The sequence below is a fragment of the Orbicella franksi genome, chromosome 9 (genome assembly GCF_964199315.1).
Source record: "Orbicella franksi chromosome 9, jaOrbFran1.1, whole genome shotgun sequence".
NCBI lineage: Eukaryota > Metazoa > Cnidaria > Anthozoa > Scleractinia > Merulinidae > Orbicella > Orbicella franksi.
In genome coordinates this window covers 30,781,042-30,794,962 of record NC_138153.1, presented here as the reverse complement: position 1 = coordinate 30,794,962, position 13,921 = coordinate 30,781,042, and the positions used below count along the sequence as shown (strand labels likewise).

Below are 13,921 nucleotides of genomic sequence, written 5' to 3'. Positions count from 1 at the left end.
ATCTGATAAAAATTAACGATCCTATAGTGTACTTCATGAATGGTGCATCTTAGCAGCCCCTACCTTAGTACATGTATTTAGTGCAGATTTGGTAACTGTCTTCTTTTTTTTCACGAATCAAAAGGGCCTGCACGGGCTTCTGACCATGACTTTCCAAGACGTTGCTCGACACCAGTAAGTAGCCTATTTAGTAACTGTAAATATAATGTACTCCCTAATATTAACTTATCCTAGACTAGTTCGTGTTTGTCATATCGATCTGATATGAAATTTGATGCTTTTGTGTCATTATTCTTTCAATTCTTTTAGTTGCGATGTAGTGAAGACATGTTCAACTCAAGTCACAGAGAGACACGTGATGGGATGAAGCCTTGTACAACCACTCCATCAGGTAAACTTCATCTACATCAGTTGTATCTCACTATACATGTACATATAGATTCCCGGGTAAGCCTCATAATTTACATTTCGTTTATTATCAACACGTTTGAAATCACTTTCCTCAGCATTTATTATGTTGGCCTTTCTCACTAAAATTGTCCTTGAAATGTTTAAAATCGTCCAACTCGGGGTGTTGAAAAGCACTATTAATCTCGTGAGAGGTTCTGTACTTAAGTTTCTCGGTGTTACTCTCCAAAAATGGTCTCGCTATTTTGGTGAGTGTCAGATATATCTGTCTGATACAGCTTTCTCTTGTCTTGTGTCTTTGTGACGTTTTCTCATTTCTGGTTTCTTTTCCTTATTAGGTGTGTTGCATGATCGGCGAGCACGGTTCCATGCTCCTCTCCGGGCACGCCTGACGGCTGTGGAGAGCTCGTATTCACCAAGGTACCACCATTTAATTCTGTCTGTATTACAAGGGTTTTACTCGTTTTTTTGAAAGCTTGCGTCTTTGGGGAAGTTAAAAACAGTGTCCGTTGATGTAATCAAAAGATCCATTTGCATCATTTTGCCGCGTTTTTGTGCTTCATACTTTGCTCTCACAGAGCGCCTCTCGATCCAGGTGAATAAGCCTCTACTTGTAAGTCGCACTTTTGTTTGACTGGCAGCCCATCTGGGAAAGTAGCTCTCCTATTCGATTCAAAAGATGAGAACCAGGATCAAGACTGGTCTGCTGAGCTAGTTGACCCCAGAAGACGCTTGAGGTGATTCCCTAGTAAAAGACCCCGCTATAGATTTCCGTTGAAACTTGGTATGCTGTTGTTACAGGATAAGGAGATATTAAAAACGTAGTGAAAAGAGGTGGTCATCGTGCTTGTTTTCACGCCACAATGCTGACAAATACGGTTATTTAGATGTCTTTTGGTAATCTCCGCGCGCAACAAATAAGCTCGATTATTTTTTAATGTAGCGGGTTATACCACACAGAGTTCGACTTCCTTTGATTGTTTATTCATCTACGTCCCAGAAAAAAATGTCTTCAGATACCCTGCATAATTTGGACATGCGCTGTTGGGCCCGTTAGGTCTCCCTCTGTAATATTTCTTTCATTTGCCTAAAAGGTAGCCATAGATTTCTGCTATTTTTTTCTCACTTATTGAGGATATTGTTCTCATTGAAATTATGAAATAAAAAGTAGGGGTCACCGTGCTCTTTTAAGAGAAAAAGAGCATTTATTTCGCTATCGAGCTTAGTTTGAGGGAAATCTCTAACGTTTTGTACGCGCAAGCGCTCATGTGCGCCCGCTAATGACGCGAAAATCGTGCACAGTAGGGATGCGCGATGCAATACTAAGGAATCACCTTAACTTAAAAGAATGTTTTGCTTATTTAGTTTTATAATAGTTTTGCTGAATAAACAAATAAACTTTTGCGTTGTCAGAAGGTCACTTCGAGCTATGACGCCAGGCTGCTTCAAGTCCAAAGCTGCCCCCACACCAAAGACTAGTACCCCTTTGAATTCCAACGCAAACCGAAGGGTGTCTGGTCCTCGGCCGCAGTTTATCACGCCCTACAGAAAGCAGGAAGCCAGTAGGGAGGTTTCGCCTCTTGCGCGTTGTAGTAGCTCTAGTATACCGGTCAGTGGTTCCGCGGAGGCTCAAGGTTCAGATGTCGTGGAACCGTCTTCAAAGAAACCCAGAATATCAGCGTCTAACAGCACAATGGATGAGAAGAACGGTCATCATGGAACTGTTTCTCAGGTTAGCTTGTTGATTTTCGTTTTATCCAAATAATAATGGATAGATAAAGTATCACACTTCCTTATTTCAGACGTAAATAGCAAAAGGAAACCTCTGACTTCCACTGAATCGTACAAGTTCTGCCATCTGTAGAGAGTTGTTGACAGATACCATGTTTCTAATTCTGTTCATTCTCAGTGAAAATATAATACAATTTCACTTCCATTTCAGACCGACGGCAAAGTGAAACCGCAGCCTGGTTTCCTTTCTCATTTGCGTCTCCACAATGGAAGAATAAAGCTTAAAGATATTGTTGGACATGGCACACTGCCAGGGCAATTCACCACAGCGGAGGTAAGCTGCTAGTCTTATCCTCCCTAAAATGACCGTGACTTCTCTTCATAAATGAGGAGGCCAAATAGCGGAGTATTCCTGTTTACAAGTCACTCGAAACAGCTCATCTTTATTAAAATAGTCTTTGTGACTGATCCTGCTGTAATTTTACTTTTATTTCAGCTGATTGAACTGGGTGTGTCTCCAGAGGTGATCTCTATTTCTTCCTCTAATGCGGGATCATTCCGGTTCATCGGAAGGAAGTATTTCAGTGAATCTGTGTTGACTAGCGGGGGTGGTATTAGAATGGAGGACGGCGGAGTGTTGCATGCTGGGATTGATGGCTGCGTGGGCCTGGAAGAAATACAAAGGTAAATGAAAGAAATAATATAAATACGTAAGTTCGATGTCAAAATTAATTGAGAGGTGTGAAAAGATGATATCTTGTAGTCTGAGTGGTGATTCACGGCAATCAACCAAGTTCACTGTACTGCATCATGAAACAGTGCTGGTTGATGTTTCCTCGTCACGTTGTTGCGGGTTTATCTTGGAAAGCTGGCCTCTGTGCTAAAGGGCTACAAACGAGCTTTAGGAGACTCGTGACAAATATCTTGCATTCTCTTAGGATTAGGTGTGTGCCTTTTTCCATGTGTGGAAATGTGTGATGTTATATCTTAAGCAAGGTAGAATTTTCAGGAAGATCTTGTTTTGTTTTTGTCAGTGCGTTTCTTAGCACACCTGGAGTGGACGGTCAGTTGATCAGTGAACAGTGGATCGCAAATCATTACAGATGGCTCGTATGGAAACTAGCCGCCACGGAAGTTGCATTTCCATGTCAATTTGCTGGAAGGTAAGTTTACTTTTGCATTAAAAAAAAGAAGATAATTGTTCGGCTAGGACTGATTACTCTGAACATTGTAATGGGGAATTTGATTATGGTGTGGTTCGTTTTGGTATGTAACACATGCCAAGCTCCCAACGCTTTTTCGTAAATCAGTGTGGTTTGTTGCGTTAAGAGGAATCTTTCGTAAAATTTAGTTGTAATTAAATATATTTACTAGTCTGTAGCTCCATTGGGAAAACGCTCAGGTTTTTACTTCTCAAAAGATGTAAAAACACAATTTCTACTGTAGTTAGGACGACACCAATCAAATTTTGAAGTTATTCTCTTTTTCAGTGGGTTTAACTTTGATATTTATTTCGCGCCATGGAGCTAGTAAGTATGGTGCGGGTTTTGCCAGTATATATTTGCAAGCGTTTGTTGTGTCCTTCGAGGCCGTCTTACATCAGTAATATTTTTGTGTTTTAGATGCCTGACTCCGGACTGGGTTTTGTGTCAACTGAAGTACAGATATGACCGTGAAATCGATCACAGCAACAGGTACCACTGAGATCTGAATGTATTCACAGAAAATCCAACAGTTTTTCAGTGACGTTATCTTTATCTCTTAGGTCTGCATTGAAGAAAATACTGGAGCGGGATGATACATCCAGTCGTGCGATGGTGCTGTGTGTCTCCAGAGTAACAGTAACGGAAAATCAAGTTGACAACACTGCTGCAAAGCAGACAGACAACGACGGCGAAAAAGACGGGCATGGCACTGTTAATAAAATAGAGGTGACTACCTGTGGACTTCTATGCTTTGCTAATGTAAATTCTGTGATTAGGGGGGGAAAGTGGGGTAGTTTACCGCTAGTAGTGTTTTCGAGAAACCAATGATGTCACAACTCTAAAGAAATGAAGCAGTACTCTTAAAGTCCAAGAACAAACTCTTTAGTGACTCATTATAAAGTAAGAAGCTCTCAGTTGCCCTGCGTATGCGAAAGATTTCCGCCTGTCGTTTCATGTCCCTGACGCAGACTAGCTCTCGGGTTAATGATTGTGAAAGAAGTCCACAAATTTAAAAGCAGGCTTCTTTGGTTATTTTTCCGTTTTCTGACGACTGTTAGTAAATCGAAAACGTTTCCGTTTGTTTTTGAATTTCAGAGTTGTGCAGTCATAGAGGTTACTGATGGCTGGTATGGTATTCGAGCCACATTGGACAGACCACTTACAAGACTGTTACATGACAGAAAGATTGTTGTTGGGCAAAAGTTGTTCGTGTATGGAGCCGAACTGATAGGGTCTGAACAGGCTGTGTCCCCTTTAGAGGTACAATTGCGGCTCAATGAATATGTACACAAGGCGACAAGGGTGAAGGGATGGTCGTAAAATATGCCGTTGGTCCTTGTGGAATTTTTTCATCCATGAAATGTTTACAATTTTGACAGAGGTGCTGAGATATTGGCCCATGCCATATGCTTGCTTCTTGTAGGGCATATTCACCATTGCTTGTTCTCGGCAGTACCCTCCTGTCCATGACACAACGTAGTAACCATTCGTTTAGTATTCAAGAAGATGCAGTCGTGAGTGCTTTGTTAGTGGACAGAAATCACCCATTGGGCATTCACCAGTTTTCGCCCAAAGTGACTCGTAATTCTGTTTTCTAACAGGCTCCCTCGTCATTGATGCTGCGGCTTCATGCCAACTCCACCCGGCGTGCACGATGGGATGTGAAACTTGGTTTCCATAGCCACGCGCGTGCGTTTGCATTACCGCTGGCCTCTTTGTTTGGTGATGGAGGATTCACAGGCTGTGTGGACGCCATCGTTTTGAGGCAGTATCCTGTGCAGGTAGGAATACTGACAAGTGATATGGTTAAAGCTAATGCTGGTATTTCATCGAATCAAAGGTTTGTAAGAGAGAACATTATGTTATGTAATTGATTAACACCATAGTTGAGTTTTTTCTGCCAGTAACTCACATCCGTATTGTCTGTTTATATTCACAGTGGATGGAAAAGATGTCCGATGGTACCAATGTTTTTCGCAACTCTCGGCTTGAGGAAAGAGAAGCCAAAAAGTTTGAAGCAGATCGACAGAAGCGAAGGGAAAAGCTGTTTCTGAAAATACAGGAAGAGTTTGAAAAAGAATGCCAACTGCCAGGTTAGTCATATACAACTCCGGTCAAATTTAACTTTTGTTCTTTTTGTGACGTCAGTCTATGGATAGGTACATGGAGTCGCGCGCTCGCCCGAGCGGGCGGTCAGACGGTCGGTATGTCGCTCGGTCAGCTAATTAATTTATACTAAATATGGGTTATTGACCAAGTGTGAGGTCAAGATGGCTGGATATTGGGCAAGTTCTTTTTTTGCCTGTGTATGGACCGAGACGGAGTCGAGGTCCATAAACTCGCAAAAAAAGAACGAGGCCAATATCCAGCCATCTTGGCCGAACAAGCTTGGTCAATAAAGGATTTATTATATGGCTTTCGGGAAAATTTTTCTTGCGGGACATGGCGGGTAGTCCCGAGCGGGCAAGATAGCTCCATCTTGCCCACTCGGGTAGGCAATCACAGCGCAGGATTTGATTCATCTTTCCCGCTCACGGAGCTAACCATATGATAATTCGATATACTGTCACTTAAGCTCGCAAGTAGATTATGGAAGTCCAACAATGAACTTAACAACCTCTGTTAAACAGATTAGATCATTAGTCCTTCAAGCCAAAGAAAATTCCAGTTTCTACGACAGACGCTTAAGGACACTGTTGTTGTTGTTTTTTTGTTTAATTACAGAAAAGAGAAGATCTGCGAGGTTCCGACGCCGTTCGTTTTCATCACGTGATTTGAAAGACTTGCATGACGGGAAGGAAATTTATGAAACTCTTACCCAGGCTTCCGATCCTGACTCAGTCAAAGTTAGTGTTCCTGTCATGGTTTCTGTTTTACTTATAATCACCTTGTTGACAACTGTGAACTGTTGTGACACTGATTTATTTCAAAAATAAATCAGCCATATAATAGTCAAAGGCTACCTGCAGTTTGAGTAACAGTTTCTTTTTAGAGATTTACATTACGTCTAACTTTATCGGGCGTCGGATAGAAGAATTACAAGCTGAGGACATGAACGTTGTGCATTGTAAATGTGTCTATGAAAAGCAACAAACAATCGCAAACATCTGGAAATATGAAGTGTTGATCTGAGGGAGTAAAACTTCATTTTTTTGTAGTTTTTAAGTGGCTCTATTTCCTTGAAAGCCACCGCTAGACTACTCTCACGTTGAAAATCATTTTTCCCCTTTCAGGAGTGTCTCAATGAGCGGCAAGTGCGAGCCTTAGAAGATTACCAGCGCTCGTTACAGGAGAGAAAATGTGCGGAATTACAGAGCAAGTTTGAACGTGTTTGGAAAGAACAAGAGGAAGAACAGGTAACTCAGCAATTATCAATGTTGTTAAACTTGTGGCAAGTGATGTGTATCAATTCAATGGAATCAGATATCAACTGAATATAGAGTGAGGTGAAGTCATGATCCTGGTAATTGTGTTGCAATTTAAACAATGATGAAAAAAGATATAAAAAACTCTTGAAAAAATCTTCGGGGCTTCAAGGGTTGCGTTAACAATTGAGCTACACTGGTGCGTAAATTGGGAGCAGACCAAACTGTGAATTCAAATGACTGTTGTTTGTATTTTACCATACTGCCTTACATTGTAGAATTTTGACTTCCCTCTTGTCTAACCGTAGCTTTGACTAGCGCAAAATCATTACAGCAACAAACTTTTTTGTCAGTCATGGGAAAGCACCTTTGCGGAACGCGCGATTATTGGCATGGGTGTGTTTTAATAGCGAGAAGTTAGACGTTATTGGAAAATTTTGTGGTCATTCAAGACCGAGGATTAAAAGAAAACTGTAACAAGTACAACGTTGTATCACAGTAGTTTGATGCCAATTGTTTGTCTTCTCAGCGCCAGCTTCAAAGAAACGTGGTACCTCTACTGAAAGTTCGAATTGCGGATTACCTTTGCAAAGGGCAAGCCAGGCAGAGTGAGTATCTCTTGTGTTTAACAAAGCCCAAAATTACTGATTATTTGTAGCGTCATCGTGTGTCCATTTGTATGAAATAGAAAATGCTACTTGCAAAGCAGAACCAGCGATCATACGTGCGATTTTTGTTCGAGCTTGGATGTCGAAAATGTTTTGGATTTGCATTGTTGACGTACGCTTATAGATTGATTAAAAAAAATAACAACAATAACATAAAGAAAATTCCACCACTTTCTCAAGAAGTAGAGCCAAAACCAATGGTGATCGCACACACCAGATTTTCCGCGCTTTGCGCTGGTTGCATTGCCTATATCCGATTGCTTGCTTTAAATGTTGTTTTATTACCCTCAATTGAAAACCGCTCTGTTTAAAGTGCTACTTTGATGAAATTCTCGATATCCATGTTTTTACATTTTCGTACACAATAGGTCTTTCCTAGATATCTTGGCAAATTTCAGTCTATTACGAACATTAGAACTCGCAGTTTTTGGACCTTTATTTCCGAGAATTTACGGCCGCCATTAATTTTCCTTGTTCCAAGTCCTGGTTGCGAATTTGAGAAAATGATGCCATCTTCTCAAAACTACCGCACGGGTTGAAATTATGATAACAATTAATGTGGAAAATTGTACGAATATATGAGCCAAAGTTTTTGTTATTCTTAATGCGAATTGCGGCTAATTGTTATTATAATTTCAGCCCGTGCGGTATTTTTGAGAAAATGACGTCATTTTCTAAAAATTCTCAATCAAGACTTGGAACAAGGAAAATTAATGGCGGGCGTAAATTCTCAGAAATAAAAGTCCAAAAAAACATGAGTTCTAGTGTTCGTAATAGATTGAAATTTGGCAAGATATCTAGAAAAGACCTATTGTGTACGAAAATGTAAAAAATTGGGTATCGAGAATTTGATCATAGTGGCACTTTAACAATAACCAGTTATTGTGACCAGTTCACTGCCAGCGAGGCTATAATTTCTGAAATAGACATTTGTCGTTTCAGCTGCAGTGTTAAGCATTTGGCGGCCAAGCGAGGAAGTGATGCATCTGTTGAGCGAGGGATCCCGATTAAGAATTTATCATTTAACAGCAGCTGGAGTCAGGTTACAAATCATTTTGTTTGTTTGTGAAGTATATATGAAATAATTCGTATGTGAACTGCGGTTGTAGATGAAAGTGAAGAATGATCATCGCAGTAAATTTTCCAATTTAAGCAATTGGAAAGAAGAAGCCTGGAAAAAAAAAAAAAAATCAGGGCTTCAACGGGATCCCGTTGAAGCCCTGATTTTTTTCAGGCTTCTTCTTTCCAATTGCTTAAATTGGAAAATTTACTGCGATGATCATTCTTCACTTTCATTTTGTTTGTTTGTTGGCGCGGATTTCTCCAACATTACGAAAAACGTCACTTTGTTATTCATTATTTGTAAAGTGCGTCCTAGTCTGTCAATCGTGCTCTCATAAAGTGTTCATTTTTGTTTCTTCAGGAACCGACCAGGTGCCTCTGAACTACAGGCAAGTGCACAGCAGAACATTAAAAACACGAGATTGCCTGGGTCTTATTATATATCGTTCTATCTAATGAGTAATCTGTAATTTTGCTGCATGTTTCAATATCGTTTGGTGCCATGTGTCGCTTTCACTCCACTGAGCCCCGTACAAAGTTGGCGCTGTTTTAGACCAACACTTATTCTCCGTTTTACTAACAAAAGCTTTCAGCAACACGAACGACAAGATACGAAGAGCTGCCCAGTGACCCAGATGTCAAAAGAGTGGTTTACATGCCTCGACAGGTATGCTATCGGAGTAAACTTTATAAATAACGACACGGACTAACGGTACTTGATACCTTAAATCTAAACAACTGGCATTCAAGCGCAAGTCCCTCTTTACAGAAATCTAAATCTCAGTGTAGGTTATTTACTTTCTGAATCAGTGTTCACTTATGGAAGCTAGGAGTCAATTGGAATGATAAAAAAAATTCCCACGTTTTTAACCCCCCTGTTTTGTGATTTCTCATCTTTTTTTCGAGAGCCCAATTGATCCATGCAAAAACATGTAAAAACAATACAAGGCCTCAATCGAATCGTCCATTTAGTACGAAGTTGAGTGTTTTGAATGACAGTCTGTGTGTTGATATGTAACTGTTCTCCTTTCTCAGGCCGGTTCTTTTGATGAGTTGCGATGTGGTTCGTTGCAGTCGTTTTCAGAAGTCGATGTAGTTGGAGTGGTGGTATTTTGCAGTCCTGTATCTACCTTCTCCAGCCCCAGGTACCCATACTTTTTTAACAATAGTGTTGCTTGATTGAACTTAAGCGTGGCGCTTTTAGGAAGCTTGTTCATATTCAATTCCATTTCCAATGCTTCACCGTCGTTAACCACACTCGTCATCTGATTGGTCCTGAATGTCAGAGAAGGTTCCAGCTTTTGGATGTGATAAAAATCGATTGCCTGACCCGTTTGGGAATTTACTTGGGGCGTTAGAAGTTTAGAAGGTTACAAAAGTTGATAAAACGGTGAAATGAATTTGAAGTATTGTTTGGTGGCTCGATGCAACACGCAGCCGCATGAACAGTGCCTCTGGTGAAATCAAGTCTAGGTGATAATTCATTTGCACCCTTCTCCACCCTGATGGTACTACGCGTAGTTAGTCCCATTTCAATCACTTCGACTCTTATGTTGGTTCTGTAACCTTACGAAGATTTCAGAGAGCCAGAAATTGCCATGTCAAGTCGTATCATTCTGTACAAGAAGGCTTTATTTTGTTGTACACTGTCATTTGTTTTTAGTTCCAGCATGCAGACCGTTTATCTGTCAGACGAGGACAGCAACTTAGTGGCGATAAAGTTCTGGGGAGGATTGAAGGTTTTCTGTGTTCTTTTTTTGTTATTATTATTATTATTTTATTGTAGCAATTTACATCTGTATTATGGTTTAACCTCCTAATTTTCGTGAAAAGTTTAACTCTTGCCGTCTTTAACACAGGCGGTGGCTGTAGAAGATCTGATCAAGCCTTGTAGCTTCATTTGCTGTACCAACTTAACAGTTCGACCAGATGACCGGATCCAGTGCCCCTCCCTGACCTTCACTGAACTGTCAACGCTGACCCTAAAGCCTCGCGAACCACATCTACGGACTGCCTTGCACAATCTGCACCAAAGTATACCGGTATGTACTGTGCCTCTCTTTGCGCACATTTGGTCGTGATTTGTCTAATTTTCCCTGTTTTGCCTGAAATTCTGAATGGTTGGCGAAGTAACTGCTTTGTTCGAAACATCTTGGAGGGTGCATAGTACTACATGGACACTCATAATTAATAAAATCTGATATTTATATTATTATTGTTATTTTTTGCAGGATATGAACCTTTTCATGTGTCACATTCAGCAGACTTTGACTACCATGCTTCGCCCGAATCGAGCGTCTCCTTCAGTGGACGTGAAAGTCAACACTGTACCTACGTACGGACGGCAAAATTACAATTCTGCTCTGAGAAAGAAGTGTATGGATGTAACGGTTACAGTGGAATCCACAGACAGAGTATGTAGCAGCCTTGTTAAAACTACGATTGTGTTTATGATGCGTTGTCTTCGTATGTGATTTCCCCTCACAATTTACTTAGTTTTTTTTTTCTTCTAACGTTGATCATTTCGTCTTGCGAGGCTCACAAAACTCTTTATGCCAAAGGTGAAAACTTTGATTTCATGAAAGTTTCAAGTGTGTCTGTTTATTGTGAAGAACTCTGTTTAGGTTGGGGTCTTGTTGCTATGTTCTTTGATGTGTCACTCTACCCTAACAGTCCATCTTTCCAATCTAGTGTATAAATGGGTACCACTGATGCTGGGCCAGTGGGGGTAACCCTGCGATGTACTAGCAGCCCATCGAGGGGAAGTACAAACATACCGGGATAAGGTCTGGCAGTGTGGAACAATGTCCTTTGTCACCTTTTGAGTTTGTAATGTGGTGCTATCGGTTAAAACCATGCTAAGTTTTGATCCCAGCTGAAAAGTTGATTACCAAAACCAACCGAAAACGGTTTCCTTCTTAATTGACACGGGAAAGCAACAACTCAAATATTCCCAGTAGAACACGATCTTAGATAATTATTTATTATTCCACCATACTGTCTCTTTTCCAGGAAAACGGCAGCCCAATTCTCAGCGGCCAAGAACATCGCTTAGCTGGATTCGGTCAATCAACGTCATGTGACGAGCACGCGCTGTCACGCAAATTGAATGTCTCCAACATTGAGGACCCTAATAATCCGGTCACGCCTACTGCCGGTGCACGCACGACGTCGAGGCAGTCAAAACGGAAGTTATTGGACAGCATCGCTGAGCCACCTGCCCTCTCACCTCTGCCCAGTTTCATCCCGGCCAGCGTCAGAAGAGAATTCAAAAGACCACGACAAGTTGGAATGCCAGGAAATGTTCGGCTTGAACAGTGAAACAATGTAGACAACCTGGAAAGCACAGCTTGAACGCGCTGTCAATTCAAACACGATTGAAGTGCCCGCTTTTTAAGGGGTTCAACAGTAAATTAAGCAAGTAGTTTTTGGAGGGTACCGTCTTATCTCCTGTGGATGTTTTGGTGGTGCCGTCATTTATTTCTTTTATTAGAATGCTTAAAAATATCTATACAGAAATTCGTAACAGACATGAATGTATTATCGTAATTCCATTACATTGAAGAGATAAAGAAAGCTAATTTGTTTGCTAGAAGAAATACCTTTTTACATAAAGTTAAATAAGAAAGAGATGAAAATTATTTAGTTAACGAATCGAAAAGCAAAAAAATTATAAGAGTATGATGTAAGATGTTTGCTAATCATGTTATGAATGAGCTTGAACAAATTAGAGACTGGCACAAAGTGCCACTCGAGTCCGGCTAAGTAAGTTGAAGTTTTTACATTTACCCAATTAATTTGTGGTTAAACCGTTGTGGTTCACGGCGTTAAATGAAGATGTTAAACTTGTTCGTCCTAGATGTATTAATTGTGGATTCAAATGCAAAAATATTTAAATAAAGGCGATGGTAATTTTGTGTTTGGTGTCCTTTGCGACGTGGAGGCGCGGTGGCCTCACGCTTAGTGCGCTGTACTCCGGACCGAGCGTTCCTGGTTCGAGTCCTGGCCGGGGACATTGTCTTGTGTTCTTGGGCAAGACAATTTACTCTCACAGTGCCTCTCTTTACCCTGCTGTATAAATGGGTGTCGGCGAATTTGATGCTGGGGGGTAACCCTGTGATGATCTAGCATCCCATCCAGGGTGGAGTAGAAATACTCCTAGTCGCCTAGTGCCACAGAAGCGGGGTAATCTTCAGCTTTACCCTGTTTTGCCCACGGTTACCAAACGACCGGTATTATTGGGTCAAGTTTTCAGGTGAAAAGGTCTTGAATAGATATATGTCTCGCGACGTCTCCAAGAAAGGATGATCTTTCAAATGTTCACATGTAAAGGTTGATTGCATCGCACAAAAATAAAACAGAGATCAGCCAAACTTCATTACAAGTCCTCCTGCAGACTTCCAAGATCAAGATTTAGGCCATACATGATACATACATACTTTGCTCGTCCCAGTTAGCAATGTAGCTCAACCTTCTAACAACCTGTTCTCCGCTTCTCGTTCCACGAGTCCCTGTTCATCTCCAGGTGACTGTGCTTCAACTTTTAAAAAATCTGTAAGTTTTTCCTTTTTTCGCACCTTGGATTCTAAGGTGTTTAAGGTAGCCGAACACAGTTTTCAAGAGCTTATGCTTAATTCACCATTACTTTTAAGCTATTTATGCTTTGGCGCTCGTTTTTTGCAAGAGTCAAGGTTAACCACAGAAAAGTTTATTCTCGCATTTTGGCTAAGGTGTGTGCTGTTGCCATGGCAACGGGGCTGGTTAAAAACGAGGCTTAAAAAATGGTTTTTGTTTACTTAAAAAAAATCCAGTCGTTAGATTTTTTTCATCTTTTGCCCACTACGAATTGACATTAAATCCCTTCTGTCAACGCTGTTCTAATAAAATTTTGACATAGGCGATTTTCGTAATTCGCCGTAAATCGTTTTCACCGCATGTTCTGTATTATTAAAAATTCCCTATGTCAAAATTCAGATTTTTTGCGGTAGATCATTCACGTGGTTTCTGAACTATTTTTTTTTTTTTTGCCAAATTTCTTGAAATTCTAACGACTGGATTGTCAGAAATCCGCAAGTTTCTGCAAAAGCAATCGGTCTCAATTTTTTGAGCAACTGCGCATGCCCTGCATTTAACTGGGTTCTTTCGGTAACAAAGAGAAAGCTGAGAATTGCTGGTTTCTTTGCGTCGTTACCTTTTCTAACATATCTTTGTAATAAAAGACTAAAGTCATCAATACACTGCGTTCAATAATAGAGAAAAAATAGCACAGATAGAGCGGATGTTGAGTAAATGAAATGATCGCTCTTTGCAATCCTTGTGCGCGCGCGAAAACTGTGTTCGGCCACCTTAAGCAAGCTACCCTTGCAAAGTTTGTTGCAATATAAACAGCCTAGAGTCAATACGGCAATGAAAATTATGGTTACCCTGGGGCCCAGAGGGTGTTTTATGGTGTGATCTGTTAGCGAATCCATCCGCGATTCCG

At 40.7% G+C, this 13,921-nt stretch overlaps 1 protein-coding gene across 1 annotated transcript in view; it reads left to right on the top strand.

The window, feature by feature from the left end:
* Positions 1 to 12,356, top strand: part of LOC145496686 (uncharacterized) — a 35,627-nt gene extending 23,271 nt beyond the window's left edge. The window contains exons 8-31 of the mRNA XM_081476419.1: positions 125 to 174; positions 310 to 391; positions 747 to 828; positions 1,822 to 2,140; positions 2,351 to 2,473; positions 2,636 to 2,823; positions 3,174 to 3,302; positions 3,762 to 3,833; positions 3,905 to 4,070; positions 4,440 to 4,604; positions 4,946 to 5,125; positions 5,284 to 5,437; positions 5,696 to 5,701; positions 6,069 to 6,190; positions 6,578 to 6,700; positions 7,239 to 7,317; positions 8,320 to 8,419; positions 8,801 to 8,828; positions 9,026 to 9,106; positions 9,475 to 9,584; positions 10,103 to 10,178; positions 10,299 to 10,481; positions 10,671 to 10,853; positions 11,452 to 12,356. Coding sequence (XP_081332545.1) covers positions 125 to 174; positions 310 to 391; positions 747 to 828; positions 1,822 to 2,140; positions 2,351 to 2,473; positions 2,636 to 2,823; positions 3,174 to 3,302; positions 3,762 to 3,833; positions 3,905 to 4,070; positions 4,440 to 4,604; positions 4,946 to 5,125; positions 5,284 to 5,437; positions 5,696 to 5,701; positions 6,069 to 6,190; positions 6,578 to 6,700; positions 7,239 to 7,317; positions 8,320 to 8,419; positions 8,801 to 8,828; positions 9,026 to 9,106; positions 9,475 to 9,584; positions 10,103 to 10,178; positions 10,299 to 10,481; positions 10,671 to 10,853; positions 11,452 to 11,760 — 3,110 coding nt within the window. The 3' untranslated portion in view covers positions 11,761 to 12,356. The remainder of the gene's footprint in view (positions 1 to 124; positions 175 to 309; positions 392 to 746; positions 829 to 1,821; positions 2,141 to 2,350; positions 2,474 to 2,635; positions 2,824 to 3,173; positions 3,303 to 3,761; positions 3,834 to 3,904; positions 4,071 to 4,439; positions 4,605 to 4,945; positions 5,126 to 5,283; positions 5,438 to 5,695; positions 5,702 to 6,068; positions 6,191 to 6,577; positions 6,701 to 7,238; positions 7,318 to 8,319; positions 8,420 to 8,800; positions 8,829 to 9,025; positions 9,107 to 9,474; positions 9,585 to 10,102; positions 10,179 to 10,298; positions 10,482 to 10,670; positions 10,854 to 11,451) is intronic.
* The last annotated feature ends 1,565 nt before the right edge of the window (positions 12,357 to 13,921 follow it).